The sequence below is a fragment of the Phaenicophaeus curvirostris genome, chromosome 20, assembly GCF_032191515.1.
Source record: "Phaenicophaeus curvirostris isolate KB17595 chromosome 20, BPBGC_Pcur_1.0, whole genome shotgun sequence".
Lineage (NCBI taxonomy): Eukaryota > Metazoa > Chordata > Aves > Cuculiformes > Cuculidae > Phaenicophaeus > Phaenicophaeus curvirostris.
Genome location: NC_091411.1, coordinates 9,296,329 through 9,316,887, shown reverse-complemented (window position 1 = coordinate 9,316,887; position 20,559 = coordinate 9,296,329). Strand labels below are relative to the sequence as shown.

General features: G+C 47.1%; 1 protein-coding gene across 4 annotated transcripts in view; it reads left to right on the top strand.

Moving 5' to 3' along the window:
• The window catches only part of VAV2 (vav guanine nucleotide exchange factor 2), a 138,899-nt gene that overhangs the window by 77,025 nt on the left and 41,315 nt on the right, over positions 1-20,559 (top strand). For all 4 annotated transcript variants that reach the window (XM_069873666.1, XM_069873667.1, XM_069873668.1 and 1 more), the window contains exon 3: positions 14,279-14,337. In XM_069873666.1, coding sequence (XP_069729767.1) covers positions 14,279-14,337 — 59 coding nt within the window. The remainder of the gene's footprint in view (positions 1-14,278; positions 14,338-20,559) is intronic.

Here is a 20,559-nt window from a genome sequence, read left to right as displayed (position 1 = left end):
CTGTCTTACTGCAGCTCTTTCACACACCGGTTTGCAGTTTGCTGGGAGCGATGCATGTTTCAGTCACCCACCTAGCAGGAAAAGTGCTGTCTCTAGAGGCAGAGCAAAGACTAAATTGAACATACATCGTCAAATCAAAGCTTGTTGTGAGTATATTTATCCATCGTTACAATATGCAAGGAAGGGAGGCAGTTTCTGACTATTGGAGACCTGCCTTGTGGGTTGCTTTTCTGTCAGCCCCAGGGTCCTGCCTTTCTGCAGGTATAAACAGATTAATTGATGGAATGGAATTAAGCCATGGAAGAAATGTGGCTGTAGGTGTGAGAGGTCTTCCTGTAGTTGTGGTGTGGTGCCAACCTCTCCAGGGTTGTACTGGGCTCTTCTGGAGAGCCCAGCATGGGAACTGGTCTGCCTGGGGGTGGGAGGATGCTGTGAGTAGCAAGTCGTGTTTGAAAACCTCTGCTGATGCTTCTAGTTAATCATGGTTTTGGGGAAGTCACTGTTTGCTATTTTGAGAATCAACCTTTGGGTAACAAATCAGAGGGGAACCGAGGGTTATTTCTGCACTCAGATGGAAAACCCTTTTTTATTTCTAAAATAACATTTATTTCTGGAAGGCATTTCACTAGCAGTTTTGCAGGACTAAATCTGAATATATATAAAAATAAACCAGAATCCTTTTATCTCATTCTGGGGAGGGCAGGGAAGAGGAAGAGTAGCATCCTTACTACACAAAGCCAGCTTGGCTTTCCTGCTGCGTTGTACAATTTTAAGAGGCTTCATTTGTATAAACCATCCAATAATTGCAAAGAGAGAAGCTCTTGGTAGTATTTATAACCCTTATAGAGGTGTCTTTTCCCAGGTTAGCCTCTTTCTTTGGAAATAGTTCTTGCAGTTTCTGGGAAGCTAGGCAAGAATTGCACGATGAGGAAAAGGAAACCACCAAAATCTGGAGCGCCTCTCACTGGTACTCAGATTATTGCCCTGTGTGAAGCATCTAAAGGTTCCACTGGATCAGAGCACCTTGCAACTTTGGACTTTGTATGTCAAGAGCAGTAAATTCCTTGTGATGGCTTTAGCATGGAACCAGACAGCTGTGTATTGGAAATTCCTGTGCTTGTGGTGCTTTTAATTGATTCTCAATAGCTTGGAAAAATTAGACATTTGTTTCTAATGTGAAATTTTCCATGCAATGGACATGTTCTCCTGCCTGTGTGAGTGGCATCCTGCATTGTGCCTTCCTTTCCTTAGAGAACCTTTGGAAAGGGGAGATAATAGTGACCGAATTTGAAATACCAGAGGGCTGAAGTTCATGTGTCTCATTTTCCAGACCTGCTAGATGCTTGCTGAGATTCATAGAGCAGTGCAGGTTCTGGGTGAAGAATTCCTTGCTTGCTTTCCTGCCTAAACCTGGGTATATGAGATTTGAGAGGCTCTTCAAACTCAGTGAAGCCAGTGCTTTCAGGAGGAAGGGGTGAGTGCTCTTGCTGTAACACAAGTCATAAAATGAATTAATGTTTCATGCATCTCAAAAGGGAGAAGTTTCCATCCTTGTGCCCCACACTTGAATTGCTGCAGTCTGCTCAAGGTGATCTTTTCAAAGGTGATGAAGCCAGGGCCTTGTATTTACACATAAATAAAGAGCTCAGGAGCACCAAGTGGTACCTGAGCTTGAAGAGCAGTTTTCAGGGTCATGGAGCAGTCCCTGGTAACATGATGGGATTTAGCTGCGAGTCCAAGTATCTCCAGCAGCTGGAGAACTGAAGATGTTTTAACAAACAAGTTAGTACCAATCCCAGGTGGACTGAGACCTGGATGGCTTTGGGGAATTTTGCTTGGCAAGCCAGCCTCTAATAATAATAAACTCTCAAAGTTTACAGGGTGCTTGACTTCTCTGGGGAGTCCAGGAGAATATTAGGGTTAGCGAAATAAAGTATGTACTTGCTTTCCTGTGCTTCGCTTCCTACCGTTCTCCCTTTCTCACCTTTTCGAGGTGCTCAGGCAGAGGTGCAGGCAGCACAGAGCCCCAGACCTCTCCTGCATCGGCACCTGGGGCTGAAACTGGTGTGCTGAGTGCTCCCAGCGCATGTAGCTTGGGAGATCATCAGCTGTTTTTTTCCAGCACATCAAGTTCTTCTGCAGCTTCCTTCTTTTCTAGGCTTTTTTCCTTCTTTTTTCTGAAATTTAAGAGTTGTGAAAGTGAAAACATCTGATCCAGGTGGTTGTGTGCCTGCATGGAAAGCTTGGAGCAGCCCACTGGTCTGTCCACCCAAATGGGATTCTTGCTTCGAGCCCAGACTCTGTGTAGCTGCAGGGAATGGAGCTTTGGTGGGAAAGGTCCTGCAAACACGCAGTTCCAACTTTGAACAGATAAAAGCAGCAATTCCCAACCAAATTAAAAAAGCTGCCTTTTACAGTATGCTTCAAAAAACTCCTACTGCTTCCTGCCTCTTCTGTGTACTTTAGTATTACAGGAATTTCTTGGAGCTTAAATGACTTTTCTACTGATTTGTAAAACACATCTAGTCTCAAACAGCTTGTGATGCTTAAGCTGCTGCTTATGCTGGTGCAGAAGGGCTTTAGGAAGGGCTTTGCATCCTTGAAGCTCCCTGGGGCAGAGATGGGTGCTTTGCAGGTAACGTGGGGACCCTGTCTGAGTGGAGCCCCCTGAGTTGCAATTACGTTACAGCTGTGAGATGTATTCAAGGCTCAAAGGCTGAGAAATCAGTGGAAAAGCTTCTTTTGCCTTTGGGGGCTTGGATTGTGGCAGTCTCTGAAGTGCTGTCCTGCACATGCCTTGCGCTTGAAGCAGGATCCTGTGTTTTTATTCAGTGGGACTGCAAGGCTGCAGTCTGACCCTCTGAGCCAAAACCTCTCGATGTGGCAGGGAGGGAGGAACCTGTTGTGATTTGCAGATGCGCTTTATAACTGCTCCGACATATCCGGCTCCTGGCATGGGCATCTCCTGTCTGTGCTCCTGCTCTGGGACTGGAAGGGATTTAAACTTCATTGAAGAAACACATCTGGATGCCTTGGCCATGCCAGAAATCAGGGGCTCTGCAAAATGCAAAGAACTGGCTTTTTAGCAATTTTGCAGTGTTTTGGTTTGGGGTTTTTTTTCGTACTGCTGCATTTTCTTTCTTTAGCAGCTGGAATAATGGTGAAGGAAATAAGCCAAGGAGAATTTCAAGCTCTCTCTCTCTCCAGTAGGTAAATTACCATTGTATGACTGGATTGGTTTCATATGGATGCTTCCAATTTCTTGCACATGCAAAAAGTTCCTAACGCTCTCTTTTTGTGCTCCATATGTTTTTCTCTGACTGCCCAACTCCATTTCACAGTAGACTCAAAACAGGGACTTAAAGCTATGGGAAAATCTGTAATATTTTCTGCTTGCATCCAAGGCCTTGATCAAAAGGGATTACACTTAATGCAGACTTAAGCCAGTTTCTCGGAAGCAGGTTTGGATATCTGTGTACTGCATCTGACTAGCTGTTTTTTCCATCTGTTCTGACAAATCCAATCAATACTGGGGGATGGAGGATGCTTTCATGGCAGAGCCTCTCCTTGCAGAGTCTTTGTCCCTCCCTGGGTGATGGAAGCATTTGCAATTCCGCTTGGCTGGAAGTCACTTGGGAACCTGAGATGCTTTTCTAGGATCTCCAAAGCATGTAAAGATCCAGAGCAGCAGGGCCAGGGTTTGGACTGCCTGGAGACAGAAATGTATGATGAATGGTTCTATCAGCTGGTGATATTTCTCCTTCCCATGCATGGAAATGATTCTACTGGTGTTTTCTTCCTGGTGCTCAAATACCTTGGCACGATGTGTCTTTGTGTGATGACATGAGGTGTTGCAAGCTGAACTCTGCCGGCAACCCCGTGTGCCCCACTTAGCCGCTGTGGTCAGGGCTTTGCAGACTGCCTGTGTAAGTCTATTTACCAGTGTTTTAAGCTAATTAGTATTTAAGGCTTTTTTCCCCCCCCCGTTCTTGCTGTTCTTCAAGCAGGAAGGGCCACATGCCCAGCAGGTGTAAGTCAGCACAGCTTGGTGGCTTTCAGCAGAGTCTCCACCACAAGCTGAGGTCAGGGCTGTTAGCACCCATGTCCTCCTACGTGTTTTGCGTCTTCCTTCAAAATTGCCCTACCTGATTGTCACTTCTTACGGTGCTGGGCAAAGCTGGAGAGGTGACACTGCACCCCTGGGCAGTGGGAGAACCCCAGGAGGACGTAGGGAGATACTTCCAAAGGGAGAGAAACGCAAGGGCAACTCTAGAGTGCCCCGTGAGCCACAGAGATGTGCAAATCCATGAATAAAATCGAAGTTTCTACATCATCATGTGCAAAACATTGCATCCTTCTCCTTCACCTTCTGAAAGGTGGAAGAAACAGGACAATTTCTCTGTTAAAATCAGTCTGGCTTGATCTCCTGTGGTTTGTCCCGTTGGGGTGTTCGATTGCCATATTTGATGACCAAAGAACATGCTTTTTGCCTTTTGCACATGGAATGCCATGGAGGGATGGAGCATCCAGCCAGGCTTGTGTTTAATCACACATCCCTCTGATCCTTGGTTTCAGTTTCACACACTGCTACACGCTGGTGCAGAAATAGTTTAGCTTAATATTTAATTAATGCTGTTCCATATCATGGAGAAACGTGAGATTGGATGGAGTCACCTTAAACCGCACAGTTGTGGCACAGGCTGAGGTCTCATTTCCAAATCAGCGTTCACAGGTGCTAACAAGCTTTTCCCATAAATTGTTTTTGGATAGGAAGGCTTTTCATTTTCCCTCTTTTCTTATGTTAGTGTTTAACAGTTATCTTTGCAAGTTCTGTGCAAACTGATGGGGACAGCAGTGGAGATGCAGGGAGGCATTTTGCAGAAGGAGGAGATGGGTGATTGCATGGATACTCACCCCTGCACCTCCAACCAAGCGCTGGATTCTTTTCTGTTTAGTAGCAGTGCCAGATGCTGGAGGACTCGATGTCCATGGCAGCTCCCAGAGGTGTCTTGGAGACCCCCTCGTAGTCTACTGCCACAGGCAACCTCATCGTTCAACCCATCCTTAGCCAGGATGTTTGCGGTGGCAGTGGGTCTCTGGTCTTGCTTGCATGGTTCCAGTGCTAGATGCATAAAGAGGCAATTTCACTCTGTCATGTGTTTTCTTCTCCTGTCTGGCAGAGATATTGGCCCTGGTGTGGAGTAGGCTCATCCTTGCCCTGGAGCATGAGCAGGGGACAGTTTTCCCCAGGCAGAAGGGAAGCACACGGTGGGTCGCAGGCAGCTGGGTGGGTTTGCAGCAGGCAAAGCTCCTCCATGCCTCGTGAATCCCCCCTGTTTGCAGGAAACAAGTTACTTCACCTCACCCAACGCTTCCTCCAGGTCAAGCCACCACCTTGGCTTCGTGTCCGCACTGCTTCCAAGCCCAGGGTGTCTGCATCACACAGTGTGGTGGCACCTACTGTGCTATTGAGTTTGCTGCAAACTCGTAGCTTTGCTGGATGTAGCCCTTGCCATTCTCTTACCCTGTGCCCTGAGCTCTTATCAGCACCCTTGGGTGCTGCTGAGCTCTCCGTAGGGGCTGAGCTTGCTGCTTTGAGTGTTTCAGGGCCAGCAAAGGAAATATCTATTCCCATTTTCAGCTGGGGTTGCAGCAGCAGGTGCTTTCTCAGTTTGTGTCTGTTGGCTTTGGTGTTAGCTCACTGGAGAAACTGCTTGGGTTTCCCCTCCCTGCAGGCTTTTAAAGACCCATCAAAGCCAGTTTCTCGCTACAGTCATTTCCAGGCTATCAGATAGTGATAGTAAAAGTAACCGAACGAGACAGCAGCTCAGCATCCTTTTCAGAGAAGAGAGGCCATTAAGTAGCAGAACAAGTATTTATTGCTGTTGTATTAAAGGAACTTGGCAGCATAAAGAAAGCACTATCCGTTTCAGGGCATTAATTTCTGTGCTTGGGAATTGTGGGTGACGTGGGGAGCAGCACAGCGAGACCACGGTTGGGCTTATTCACAGCTCTCTGTGGTTCTCCGTGTCGGGTTGCTTTGCATCTGCCCCCTTGTGCCTTTCCATCGTGTCCGTGTCCCGAGGAGGTGAGGGACTCTGCTATGCTTGTTGTGTTTGCTGTGGGACGGGGAAGTCTGCATCGCAAAAGGGATGGAGGAACACAGACATCAAGGCTTAGGGTCCCCTAAGAGACACATGATGATGTGCCCCCTGATATTTCACCACTTTATAATAGGAAAAGACAGACTGGTGTCTTAAACTTGGGAGAGGACGCGTGTGCATCTGGGAAGCTTATGATGGTCTGATAGGATGTAGAGCTTTTCTACCAGTAGCTATAAATCCACCTGAGTTTCTCTTTTTCCCTCCTTGTCAGGGGACGTTGCTGGTTTTGCAGTGACTGTTCCCTATTATAGGGCTACGTGATAGCAGATGTTATGCCAGCCCCAAAATAAACACGTTAAAAGTCCTGTTCCCACTGGAAATCAGTAGAGGCTTTGCCAGTTGCTTAGTATTTGCATCCCCAACAAGTAATGTGGCCAAATAATGGGTTTAATGCAAAATAATGCTGGATTTAACAACCCTGTTTTAAAAAGACCAGCCAAACAAATATAGTGTAATGACGGTGGTGCTTAGAGCAGCACATTACAGCTAATGGACTTGAAGGCACTTGAAGAAGTGGTGCTCTGGAAGCAGAGGAGCTGCCCGGAGCCCTGGAACATCCCAAATTTTCAGAGCCCCAGGCTGAGTCACCTTCCCTAGAGGTGTTTAAGGGATGGGTGGACGAGGTGCTGAGGGACATCATTTAGTGTTTGATAGGAATGGTTGGACTCAATGATCTAGTGGGTCTTTTCCAACCTGGTTATTCTATGATTCTGGTGCCCAAACACTGCATGGACTGTTAGGCTAGCTGGGAATGCAGTTTAGACCTTTTTTTCATCAGATCTGTAAAAATTGCTGTACATACTCCAGCGTTTCTTTGGTAAATGATGCTGTGAAGGCAGCTTTGCTGGGGTGTCACGCCCTTGTTAGCTGCTTTGTAATGAAATAATGGAAAGGTTTGGTGCCTTCCTTGTGCCTTCAGAGGAGTTTTTGGTTTTGGTAAGGTTGCTTTCACCTGGAAAGTGCATGTCTGACGATGGGCTCTTGTTAGAGGGCTTAACCTCATTAACTTGAGAGGTGTAATCGCTTGTCCCTGTAACGTGACAGTAACTATAACGCAGCCTGACACGAAGCTCTGAACTGTGGCTGAGAGGTCTTGGGGACAATCTGTGTCAGATGTTCACTTCAGATTATGTTAACCCTTTGCTACTTCCACAGCCAAGGATCCCTTTAGAAAAGGAAGGAGCGTGTACTTCCAGCCTGCATTGCTGAGCTTGAGAAGCAAAATCCTGGTTGTCCCTGGTTTTCCTGCACCCAGCTTGGAGACTGGCCTGTGGTCCTCTCATCCCTGGCCAGCTCTCCACCAAAACACTGTTGGGGCTATAGGATATTTACTACATTCCTGAGAACAGCACTTAACGCCGCGCACAAATCTTTGAGGCCAAGGGAGCAGCAAACCCAGAAGGGTGCTGGAAGCCAAGCGATTCTGTTGTTCCCCACCTGCTCTGGAAAATGGGTTTTGTTTTACATTTCTGTTTCTTCCATCTCTTGTGATTTGATGGGTGCTTTAAAGCTCATCTGTAGCTCCATAGCAATGTTGCAAGATGCTGGTATTTCAATAAATCAAAAAGGAATGGCAGCCAAGGATCCCTGGAATGGGTGTTTGTTGGAGGACCATCATGGAGTTCCCCATCTGTTGCATGGTCCTTTTAGTGAAATATGGGGAGGGAAGCCTGGACACATCAGTGTGGGAGAACTTCCTTGGCTTAGATTTAAAATCCTTATCAAATATGTATCAGCCCAAATCTGCTCAGCTGGTGCCTCTCCAAACACCGCACATCAGCAAACACCATGGTCCCCCAGCGCGTTTCCACCTGGCACGAGTGGGAATAGGAGGCAGAGCTGTGGCATCCCGGGTGGATGGAGAGGAGCCGTGGGGGCAAGCAGGCACATCGGACGTGGAAAGGCACAATCCAGTTGTGTACCTGGATTATTATTTAATAGCTCCTGTCCTCAGCAGCCAGCTGGGTGGGTGAGGACCAACTGAGAGGAGCGAGCCCTGGCTATAGGAAAATCAAATTTGATGCTATAACAGGGCTTTGCCTGCCCTTGGCATCCTAAGGAAGTAACACACTGCAGTCTAATTTTCTTCTGCGTGGCCAGGGGCTCCCACTCTCCTGCCAAAGTGATGGACAGCGATGCTCTTCTTGGGGACCACCTTGCATCAGAAAATGTTAATCAGAGGAATTTCAAGCTACGTCTGTTTGATGCTCAAGTGGCAGCAGCCCCAGCCACGCCATGTCCAGAGAGAGGGCTGGAAGGCAGCTGTAGGTTTAATATGCGCTGTGCTTGCTGCACACGTGCTCAAAGGTCTTGCAGATTTATGCACTGAGCAGTAGCATGCATAGAGCACAAAGAATTGATCCAGAGCAAGGAGGTTGTGTTTTGTGTTGGCTCTCAGAGAGAGCTTGGCTATGCTGACTTTCCAGGGCTTGTCTAGCTGAAGAGCGAGTTGAGGGAGAGGCTTATGCAAACGGAAGGGGTGGCAGCCTGGAAGCTGCTGCTGACTGCAAATAGCAGACCTGGTTGTGTGTGCAGCTGCGTGGAAGGTGCTGGGAAGTGCCCCAGGTGTGCAGGAATTCGATGTGTCAGGTGGAGACGAGCAAACATGAGCTGACCGGCCACCCACATGTCCACCAGTGCAATAGTGGAACAAAATTGAGAGTTCTCAGCATGACATTTCTAGAGGCAACTGGGGCAAAACCTACTTGCTTTCATGGCTTCTTTTATTTTATTAACCTTGTCCCTGGGACTCTTCACGTTGGTGTTTTTACTCTTAGATACCGTTGTCCAACTCTGAAATAATTTAACCAGCTTGTCTCCCATTTGGGGTCAGGTTTCTGCCCACTCAGAAGCTGGGAATGTTTGAACTGAGTATTTCTTTTGCCTTTCATGAGTTTAGGGGCAAGCCAGAAGATTACTCCATGTAATTTCAGGCTCTGAAACCACCTTCCCCCAAAGAAGGGTACGTGCAGAGGTGACAGCATCCAGGTCTCTGACCAAACTTATCACCACTGTGCAGAGCTTCTGATTTGCCTAGAATCAAATATTGACTTGCTGTTAGAACACTGAGCCTGGCCATTGCCCCCACAGGTTACTCAGGCTCACTCACGAGATGTTCCTTGTATGCAAAGTGTGCTCCAGCCTAGCTGGGGCAGTTTGTTTTTTCAAATAAGAAGGCAGTTTATGTGAGAGTTTTCTCCACGCACAGAGATACCATCAGCAATAAACAATGCTGGAGGAAATAGAAGAGCACGACCATAATAATTTAATTTTTGGTTTGCTTAGGTTTATTTTTAAATCCATATTTCATGAAAGAAACCATTGATACTAAGGAGGAAGAAAAGTGGTGGATTTCTTAATAGTGGTTGGGGGAGAATTGTTTGTTTCTTTTCAAGAATCTCTTTTCTTTACTTAGTCAGGTTTCTTGTAAAGTGACCAGTGGGTGTGAGGAACCTAATTTGAGACTTGATTTTACTTTTTTCCCTTTCTTTCTTGGTGCAGAACTTGCAGAACTTGGTGCCTTTTGAAAATTAGGGTCTTCATGAGACCTCTGGTGCTCGAGCTCTGAAATCACCTGTGCGGCCATCGTGCTGTGTTTCTGGTTCTGTTGATTCACAGCGATGATCTCTTCCCAGTGTCCCAGTAGGTAAACGATGAGCTGGGTGGTTTGATTTACCCCACGTCTAAAAATACAAGGCAAACTGGAATGGCAGGAGTGTGAAGGGCATCCCTTACCTTGCACAGTGAAACCACCAGAAATTTCCACTATCCCTTTGCAAGTCCACTGTAGAGAAAGTATTTCTGTACATCACCTGCACTGCATACCTTTATAACTCTGCTTATGTCATCTTATTGTCAGCAGGACATTATATATAGCTTTTATGGTAATGTTTGCATGCTGAATGCAGTTTTCTTGGAGGAAATTGCATTGAGAAGCAGATGAAGAAGTAATAATAACAATAATAATCTCCATAAGCCCGTGTTGTTTAAGCCCACAGCCCTCCTTCACGCAGAAGACAAATGTACGGATACAGGTATAGTTTTCCCAAGCAGCGTGTTCAGATGCTTCGTTAACCCTCTCGTCTGCTGGCGCTGAGTTGAGGTGCTTCTCTGGGGTTCATCACTACCTTGAGATGGGGCCAGGAGAGCCCCCAGTTGCTGTGGTAGCATGGTGCTTGGGTGTGATGTGCTCTGGTCGGTGTAGCCTTTCTGGGTGCAGTTCAAGGGACCAGCGTACTTGGAAGCTATTTCTCTTGGCTTCCAGTGAGCTCCAGCAGCTCTTCCAGGATGCAGCAGCCTCAGTTCTACTGGTTTCCCAGTTCTACGCAGCCACTTGGTTTTAAGATGGGAAACCCGTAGATCTGAGCTCATGAAATAATCAGTGTAAATCCAAAAGGAGCTGCAAGGAAACATCAGCGCAGGCTGCCCAGGGAGGTTTGGGGTCTCCATCCCTGGAGGCTCAAAAAACATGTAGATGTGGCTCTTCAGGACATGGTTTAATAGGCACGGTGGTGGTGTGTTGATGGTTGGACTGGATGATCTTAAAGGCCTTTTCCAACCTTAAGGATTCTATGAAATCTTTTTTTTTATTATTTTATTTGCCTTGGGAAATGAATCGTCTGCATTTCCAGGTTGCCGTAAAAGAAAGAGGAGGTATAAATAACCAGTGAACTGTAATTCTACTTAGTGTCATATCTGTATTAGTTGTATTAATATGTCCTCGTATTTCAAAAGCACCGTTAAGCCTCAGATGAGGTCAGGAACCCCTTGTGCCAACTGCTGTGTGGGTGCATAACGACACGGATCCTGCCCAGCCCGTAGAAAATGATAGCTGGGAGTGGCAGGAAATATTGCTGGGTTTCTCTGCAAGTAAGAAGCTGCTTTACAGGGGAAATGAGACACAGTTTAGCAAACATTTAAGGATTGACTTACTTTTAAGAACGTTGTTTAATCCTGTTGAAATTGAGAGGATTACTTATCCTTAAATGCATGCTTAAGCGCTTCCCTGGCTGGGGGCTGGCAAGCTGGAGCACAGGAGCTGTAAGAGGAGCTGGGGTTGCACTTGGCTTTTCTTGCTCTTGGCAACTGCCCTAGTGGGAGTTGTTGTTGGAAAACTACTCCCCGATATTGGGACCGTTACTGTTCAGCGGTGTTTCTGGGGATGCCAAGCTTCGCAGAGGCTCTTTGTACCTGATCCCTCGAAGTGGGTCGCTTGGCTTACGTACCTGAGCGTCGATTTGGGAGCCAAAGCGTAGGCAGGCACGTCTGCGCGTGCTCGGCGCTGGAACCGGGTCCCAGGCTTTGATGTGCCAGGATGTTCAGTGCTCGGGGCTTTTCATAAAAGAACAAAGCAAAAATTGTTGGCGGAGAGAACAGTGCACTTTTTCTCTTAAATTTCCCTGGAAGTCAAACCCTGCGGTATAACCGTCTGATTCATAAACTGATTTTTGTACTTTAGAAGTCTAATAATAGACTGCAGAAGAGACTCATTCAATCAGTCTAGAGCTTCCCGTGGACTATTTTAAGCCCTGTGCAGGGAGGCTGGGGAAGCCAGTGGGCTCTCCAGCCTCCGCGCCCTGTTTGGGCTCAGGATTTGCAGGTAGAGCTCGCCAACTGCGATGCTTTGCACAGCAGCTCTGCCTTGACGAGCCCTTGAGCCTTTCATGGATGTTAATGAACTCAGTCCCATCTACTCTCCCGAACTGGGGAGAGTTTTGGAGGTGGGAGACTGCGGCACAGACATTTAACGACGTGCCTAGGGTGGTCTTTAAATTCCTGACAATTTTGGGTGTAAGACTTGATTTTTTTTGACTCCTGGTTATGTTTTGACCTGCTTTCTCCTGTTGCTGTTCACGTCATCTCTAAAGGCAAAGCCAACCTTATTTAAAAATGTGGATTGAAGTGGCAGCCTGCACTTCAGAGCGCTGGGAGGGACGTGGTTCGCGTGGAGCTTAGGGGCAAGGCTGCCTTCTGCTTCCAAGGGGGCTCAGACCCTTTGGGTTTCTCTGGAGCAGATTTGCTTCTTGGAGCATGACATTAGCAGAAGCCTCATCTTTGCATGACACTTCTCAAAGCCAAAGCAAATGAGAGGCCAGCCAGAGATCGGAGTGTGAGAGGGACTCGCAGAGCCAGGCTTGCTTAACACCAGCCTGAGATGGAGATGGGAATCTTGCAGGAGAGCACGCGGCTGAAGCATCTTTTCCAGGAGCCACTGATCTTTCTCCGTGCTGCTTTTTGGTTAGTTTACAGTAAAATGAGGAACTTGGCTTCATTTATGTTCGCAGCACTAAATTTCTGCATGAGAAAGTTTACAGTTTTTCTTCTAGTAGCACAGTAATTATGGTCTGTAATCAGTGGCTCCAGGGCATCCCTGTAAAACCAGGCGTGCCCGGGTAGTGGTCTGGGAGCTCTCTTGAGAGTGAGAAATAAGCTAAAATATGCTCATGACAGCGGTAGCAGAAGTCTAATTAAGAAAATACTTTATCCACATCCTCTGCTTAGAAGGAAATACCAGAGGGAGCATCTTTAAAAAAAAAATGTGGAAGAATGCTTTGGTAAAGCTCTCTTTTGCTGGATGTGTTGTGCAGGGGCAATAAACCATCCGAGGTGCAAGGAAAATTCCCTCTTGCTCTGGAGCTCCTTTCTGCATTAGTGACATTTTATACCAGAGAGAAACTTGGCCAAGTTTTTACATTCAGAGAGTCTCATTGGCCTTGTTGAATAATTCAGCATCTCTGTTCTCCTCGTGAAAGTCAACCGCTAAATGCCAAACTGTGGTAGCTCCTTTGTTGCTGCCTCGGCTTCGGGTCCACGCGTGGGACACTGGCAGCTGACAGCCACGCTGGGGTTCATGGCAATGGTAAGGGAAAACAGGGATTAGAGGGATGGGAGGGCACGAAAAGCATGGAGAAGATGGAGCAGGATGCTTGGGATCTGCTGCAGGAGTCGCAGGGCAGACCTGGGGAGCTGCATGCATGCGCCTCGCAAATAGAGCCTGGTGCTTCCATGCCTGTTGCAGAGGGAAGGACTTGCATGAGGATCCTTGATGTGATGCTGGTTGATGTTCTTGGATAATGCCACAGGAAGGAGAGAGGCTTCTAGTACCACTGACAGTCCCAGGAGAGGAGTCGGGCACTTAACTCAGGGCACATTCTCTCTCTGAGCTGCCATAGCAAACCAGGGAAGCATCCTCCCTAAAAAAAAGTGATGCTTATGGGTGCCTCACAGCTGGGTTTGGGTGCAGGGCAGCTCCAGGCAGCAACAGCCCCATGGTGTTAGAGTTTGTACGCCTGGAGGAGAGCTGGGGGCCCTGGACAGCAGGGACTGCTCAAGAAGTCCTTTATCTGTGTCCTGGATGGAGGCATCTCTATTCATTCCAGTGGCTGGGAAACCAGTCCAAAAATAATAGATTTGTTTTTTCTGTCTAGCTTTGAAATGATGAATATGAGCAAGAGTAAAACTTGTTTTATATCTATAAGGGACTAAATCCATTCTTTCATTTTCTTAATTAAAAATTCTGCTTAGCAATTAAAACTTTCATCAAAAAAAAAAGAGTTTTCAGAAAAAAAGCTCCTGGCTATATGTTCCCGATTGCGATGCTGATGAAAATGTTTTGTTGTTGAATCTCATCTTGGCTGTTTCCTGCCAGAAAAGGGCGATGGTCTGTGCTCACCTCTGACAAAACTGATGATGCATCTTTATAGAAATGCAAGACCATTCAGTCTTGGCAGTGGTTCTCGGTGTTGCATGAAACCTGTTGGAGCCGCTCTGGATGTATTAAATGAGCAGCAGGATGGAGTTTCATTGGATGACACTGTCGAATGGATATTTTTGTAGCTGAGGGTTAAATGTCTTCTGTGCTCACCAGTAAAACTGAAAGCAGTGTTTGCACTGATAGTGTCATAGAATCATAGAATGGTTTCGGTTGGAAAGGGACCTTAAGCCCTGGTGGTGATGATGGTGGCACTGATGGGTGGTACTGGAGCCCTTCCATTTCAGTGGGTGTTTAAGTCCGTCTACCATGCTTGAATCCTCAAGTTCCCACCAAACTTGAGCACCTCTCTTCTTCCTCTCTCTTCAGTAAGCACACCAGCATCTTTTTCTCTCGTTTCCAGGTGATCTCTGCAGTATCCAGACTCTCCTTCCACAGTATTGCTCAAACCAAAGGAATTAGGTAAGATCCTTTCAATACGATGCTTTAAATAACATTTCTCTCTCTCCCTGTCCATATTCCCAATGTTTTATCACCAGACATTTTAGAAGCATTATTACGGCTGGGATACTTTAGGGTTAAACAGACATCAGGGATGCCTTTGGGATGTAGGCAGGGTACTTGTAGAAGCACCTTATGGAGTGTGAAAAATGTAAGGAGTTGTGTGTGCTGAGGAGGATAGCAGAGTGGGCTTTAGTGTCTCTCAGTGGAGGTTTTGCTCAGGTTCCCACTGCAGTGGCCGTGCAGCTGAGGACCAGGATCCCTGGAATCACTGCTTGTCCCTTTCACCCTGGCCACCTGGTTGTGGAGCTGTGCTACCAGTGTCCTCCACCCATCAACTCGCTCCACTCTCCGGTCTGTGCTGCTGCAAAAGAAGGTTTCAGCAGCATCTCAGGCTGCCAGAAGTGCCCAGGTGGCCTCTCAGTCCCTAACAGCTGGGAAATTCCTTCCTGGTTTTGACAAAAGCACATTAGGGCTGAGTGGGTAATGGGGGTTAATAACTAACCTGGCCTGGCACCCAGGGTAGGCTGCCCTGCTGCTGGGGCTCCTCCTTCTCTGCTAATTGAAGGAACCATAATGAAGGAATTAAAACCAGCAGACAACCTTATTAAGCAGGGCTGTTATCCTGGTCTTCGTTCAATTCCCTGCAAAATTGGTTTGCAATTGGTTTTCTTGTTAGTGTGCGTTTTTATTATTAATCTGGCACCATCTTCTAATTAAGACTGGGAACTGGGAAGAGTTCTCAGCCTAAAGGACCTTCCCAGCATTGCGGGGAGATTTTTGTGTTGTATTTTTCTCCCCAGCTATAGAACACGTTTGCTTTTCTCTACAGAACTTGTCCTGCTGCTGGTGCGAGACGGCATTGGGCTGCATCTCGAGTCCAGCCACAGCCAGGGCTGCGATCTATGGACTCGATGCAGGGGGAGAACAACCCTCTGTGGGGACAACTCTCCACACCGTGAGTTAGGTTAGAGTTTTCCCCATGGAGAGTTGTCCTAGACCTGCTGGATGGGCCCCCTGCATTAGTTCTAGCCCTCCTGCCTATGCTGACCACCCCGTGCCATGATTTTCACTGCTTGAACTTATTTTCACTGCCTTACCTGCATTGATATTGCTAGAAGGGATCAGCTTTTCACATGTCAAACAAACTAGGAGTCTTCCCATCTGTTAAATAGAAATCTGAGTGATGCCACCAGGACTGGAGCAGATTCAGGCGGCAGAGGTTTATAAAGCACGTTGAGGAACAAAGATGTGCTGTAAGTTAGGAACTATTTATTATTAAAGATAGCCCTGAGTCCTGGAGCAGCCTGCAGTGATTATTATTTTAAGGGAAAAGAATATCCTAGGGGGTTAGAGGCAGGGAGTAATGGGGAAACCCGTGTGCATAAGCCCTTTGCAAGGGCTGGGTGTAAGATTTGGAGCATCACTGGAGGAGCTTGCAAGGTGTCCGTCAAAGCCCTTCCCTGGGCAGGAATCTGGTGTCAGTTGGGAGGATGAATGAGCTGGGCCTTCTGGGAAGACTTTGGCTGAGTCACTGTTGTTTCTGTTGAGGTCTCCTGCTGCCTGGAATGGGGGTTAAGCAATAGCTGGGATCCAAGAGCAGGGAGGCTTTGCTATTCTTGTGGATATGTGGCTTTTTCTCATTCATTTTACAACCAGCATTTAAGATTCCCACTAAAATCCCTTATCTTGGAAGCCTTTGGCACCATAATTACACAAGAATAGCACAGAGCTTAGTGGATCTTTGCTTCTAATGCTGTTTTCCTGCGTATTAACCCTGCTCCTCCTCCTCCTCATTGCCAGCTCTGCAAGAACAGAAAACGCTGTCACTCCTGCTAGCTGGAAAATACCCCCCTGGGGGGTGTCCATTCCCATCACTGCTGTCCCCTGCAGTCAGAGAGCACTCGCTTTGTCCATCTCTGCATGTCTTTTCTTTTTAATTAGATGATTTCTTGGTGCACCGTCATGAAAGCCTCAATGACAGAAACTAATCTCAGATGAATTAATTTAATCTGTGGGAGCCAGCAGCAGCTCTTGCTCCCTGAAGGGACTGGTTGCATTGGCTGCTCTTGTCCTTCAGCTCGGTGGGGTCCCCACCGATGACTTTTCCCTCCCCCAATGAAGATGCTGCCATTGAAATAAATGGAAAAGTCTTGTTGGCTTAGGCACGGTGCTTAAAAACATGACAAAACCAGCATTATGAGGATGTTATAAGGATCGTATGGTCTTCAGTCCCGTTGAATGAAGGTGGCTCTGCTCCAACTTCTGTTTTGGGGTCTAAGACTTCAGGATCACGCAAAGTAAGAATGAAATAAATCCCCAATCCTGTTACTTGTCCTTAAATAAGTTTCATGGCATGGAGAGTAGTAAAATAAAAATCAATCTTGTATGCTATTCCGTGGGAGTTGAAAAAAAAGAAGAGTCTTTCTGTTCAATAATTTCTGGATACGCGAACCCTGCCAGAGAAACCCTGTTTCGCAGAGTAAATCAGATAGCTATCAGGATAGTTATGTTGAGATGACAGAGCATCTCTTCCAAGGAACAAGCTACAAGCAACATAACATGGCAAAAAATGATCTTGCACGTGATGTTTAGTTTGCAGCACCCTGCTAAGGCTGAGCTTAATCTCTTGCAGCTGTAGCTACAGCCCGTGCTGTGTCTTTCCTCCTGCTCTGCTCTAGTCCTGCTGCAGGCTTCAGTGGTCCTGCAGAAAACAGTGTCACCCTCCAGCACGGTGCAGCACTGACCGACCTCCTCGCAGGTGACGGTCGCTAATGGCAGCAGAAATAGATTTCTGTCCTGGACGAGGCTTTGCAGCCAGCACAGACAACGTTTCCCTGCTACTTAATTGAAGAAAGAAGCACGTAGTTGTAAGGACTACCGTGCTAGGTTGTTTTTTGAGAAGTGCCTTGTTCATACGAGGACAGGCTGGGAGAGTTGGGGTCGTTCAGCCTGGAGAAGAGAAGGCTCCAGGGAGACCTTAGAGCAGCTTCCAGTGCTGAAAGGAGCTGCAGGAATGCTGAGGAGGGACTCTTGATCAGGGAGGGCAGGGAGAGGACAAGGGGGAACAGTTTTCAGCTGAAAGAGGGGAGACTGAGATGAGATCTTAGGAAGAAATGTTTTCCTGTGATAGTTGGGGGGCCCTGGCCCAGGTTGCCCAGAGAAGTGGCTGCTCCATCCCTGGAGGTGTTCAAGATCCAGTCGGATCGGGCTTTGAGCAACCGGATCCAGTAGGAGGTGTCCCTGCCCATGTCAGGGGGTTGGAACTGGATGATCTTTGAGGTTCCTTCTTTTTCTCTTTCAGCTTAAAGCTTCTCAAGACTTTCCTGCTACAGCCCGGTTTGTTCCCCGTAGCCCATGGTAGATCCTGATGTCCTCTGGGCTCCGGCCGTTGTCCATCTTGTGCGAGCAGCTCTGCCAGCTCAGTGTGAGCTGTGAGAGCAGAGGGGACATGTGTTGTTTCATCTCCCTGAGATATATGTTTTTCCTGGAAGCAGGAGTTTTGCAAGCAAAGCAGGAGGTTAAGGAATATTGGCTCATGCTGCCTGCATGCATTTTTAATGTGTGCACAGTGAAACCATCTGAAAACGGGAAGGAGTTAGCGTGTTCAAAGGCCTTTTACTGATGCCCTTAATCTAAATAAATCCTTTATATATGAACTGAACTTCTCAGTGACTTTCTTAAGAAGGCACTGCAGATAATAAAATAGATTTAAAAACATTTGCAAATGGCGAGGAAAGCTGAATCCTGTTTGTCAAGAGGAGGTTTTCTCCTGCAGTGGTGCATTGGCTGGGTGGTGGAAGGAAGGAGAAGGGGGGTGGTTGTGTTTTCCTCATGCTGGTGGCCAAGGCAGGGTCCCCTCTGGTCCGTGGCAGCACAGCGACCAGGAGCAGCTGATGGGAAGAACTAGTTAGTTTTACCTCTTAGTTTTACTTCCAGGCAAACATGGGATTTTTTTTTTTTTTTATGGGATTTGCCAAGGTTCTCCAGCATGATGGAGGCTTCATGCTGATCATAGTTCCTCTCTCGTCCCCCTTCCCCTGGGGATGGTGGCTCGACACAGGAGGTGGATCCAGCCGTGTGTGAAAATGGCAAGCAATTAAAGTCGCTAATGATTAAGTCCTGGAGTGTCTTCTGGTGAGGAGGTGGTTACTGAGCCCCTTCTCCTGTAAGGTTGGTTTCACAAGGACTGTTTCATTTATTGCCAATGCACTCTCTGTAATTGCACTCTGCCCATTATTTTTTTACTGTTGTTGTGTATCCGTTGTACACGCCGTAAGTGTAGCTATAAAATAAAGCTGTGGAAGAAATCCATGGCTGGAAATAAGTGAGGTTGGTGTGCAGTGCTCTCCCGTGCACCAGGGAGTCTGGAACTGGGACCAGTCCTGGGGCTGACCACCAGTCCTGAGCACAAATCCACAGAGGTTCAGGCTCAGACCTTGCACGTGGAGTGTTGAGTGGAGATGGTTTCTTGTGAGATGGGCAAACCTTCTTTATGAATGACTATAAAGATTCTTCCTTTCTCAGCAAGGAGGATCCACAGCTAAAAGCAGTTCCTTTCCAGATAACAATGGTTTTAACACATTTATTTTGGCAAGTGTGTATCCTCACAGACTTGCTGATAAGAGAGTCTGAGAAATATCACTGGCATGTTTTCCTGTGCGGCTCCTTTGTAGGCTTGGGAGATGCTGAGGTCGCCCTATAAGCATCTGCTAATGAAAGCAAAGCAGTTTCTCTTGTCCCCTCCCTTACCAGCAGGTTTGCATAATGAAGGTACAACCCTGATATGCATGGCTTTGCTTAATATTTGCATGTGGGGCTTGCTGGCTTTTGGGGTGGATGCCCTTGCACCAGCCCAGCCCTGCTCAGCCCAGGTGCTCTGTTTGGATCTGGTTTGCATCGCGCAATAGGACCCTGTTTGGCTGGGCCACGCTGGCTGTGCTTTCATCAGCAGTGCTGGTCTGGAAGCAGGCAGAAATAGATATTTAGGTAGTTATTTGTTTTTATTGGCATGCATTTCGTAGGATTGCAGCTGCTCAGGTACAGCAGGGAAACTGCTGCTTGCACTGCTAAAAGATTTCCTTGTGCTGCTTTGCTGCAAGTTAAACCCAGGGAGGTTTGGAGGTTGTGTTTAACAGGGTGTTTTTGAAGTTTGGGGAGTTGCAAAGCCTTGTGATGATGATGTTAAATACCATGGGGTGCATCCCAGGTCTTTACATCCCGGCTGTGATTTATTTTTATGCTCCCTGGGCCCAGAGTGACCGTGCCCTGAGCTTGGGTTGGTTGCACTGGCTCGCAGGGATGAAGGCTCTGGCTGTCTTCTTCAAACCTCCACCCCGGTGCTGGGCTCCGCAGGGCACTACTGCAGTTTGAAACCAATACCTGACCCGAAAAGAGCATCCTCCCTCCTCTCCCCAGCCTGCTGCGTGCACGTACCTGCTGGAACTAGGGCCACGGGGTTGTCCCACCAGGATGGAGAGCTGCACGTGTCCCTGCTCACTATGCCCACCTTTGATTTTCAGCCACTGCGTTTTCAAATCTAGTTTTCTTCTGAGTCAGAGATCTGGCCCAAATCATTTCGTACTGATTGGATTTGCTGTTACCCCAGAGAGTTGGGTTTTTTTAACTTCGGAGAGAGATTTTTCTGGATTCCCCTTTTGATTTTATCCATCTGTTGTCGTCAATGTGGAGCTGAAGTGAAGAGAAAAATCACACTGTTTGCTCAAGAGAAGCATTGGTACATGAGGATTTTTTAAAAATGCGATAATGTGTTGAAACATCAAATTATACGAGCTGTTATTTTCTTGTCTCAGAAATACTTGGTTCAGATTTGAGCTAAAGATAAAGCCGGGCATGCTGCTAACCCTTGGGCACTGAGCAGCGCACTCTGCTAAACGCCGTTAAGTAGTCTCCTGCAAAATCATCATCTTTGTGTTATCTGATGATGTAGCTTGCTATTTCCCTGCTGAATTTCGATCAGAATTAATCTTGTGAGAATTTTTCCATGCTCCAGACCACAAATAAAAGCGAATCATAATTTTTCAGAGGACGTATCTAAAATTTGGCACAGCATGAGGTGCTGCTTTCCAGAGATGAGTAATGTAACACGATAGTATGATTTTAATTAAGTTCAGCAGCTTTTGGTATGCTCCAATGTGTCTTGTTCTACAAGGAGAGAAGTGA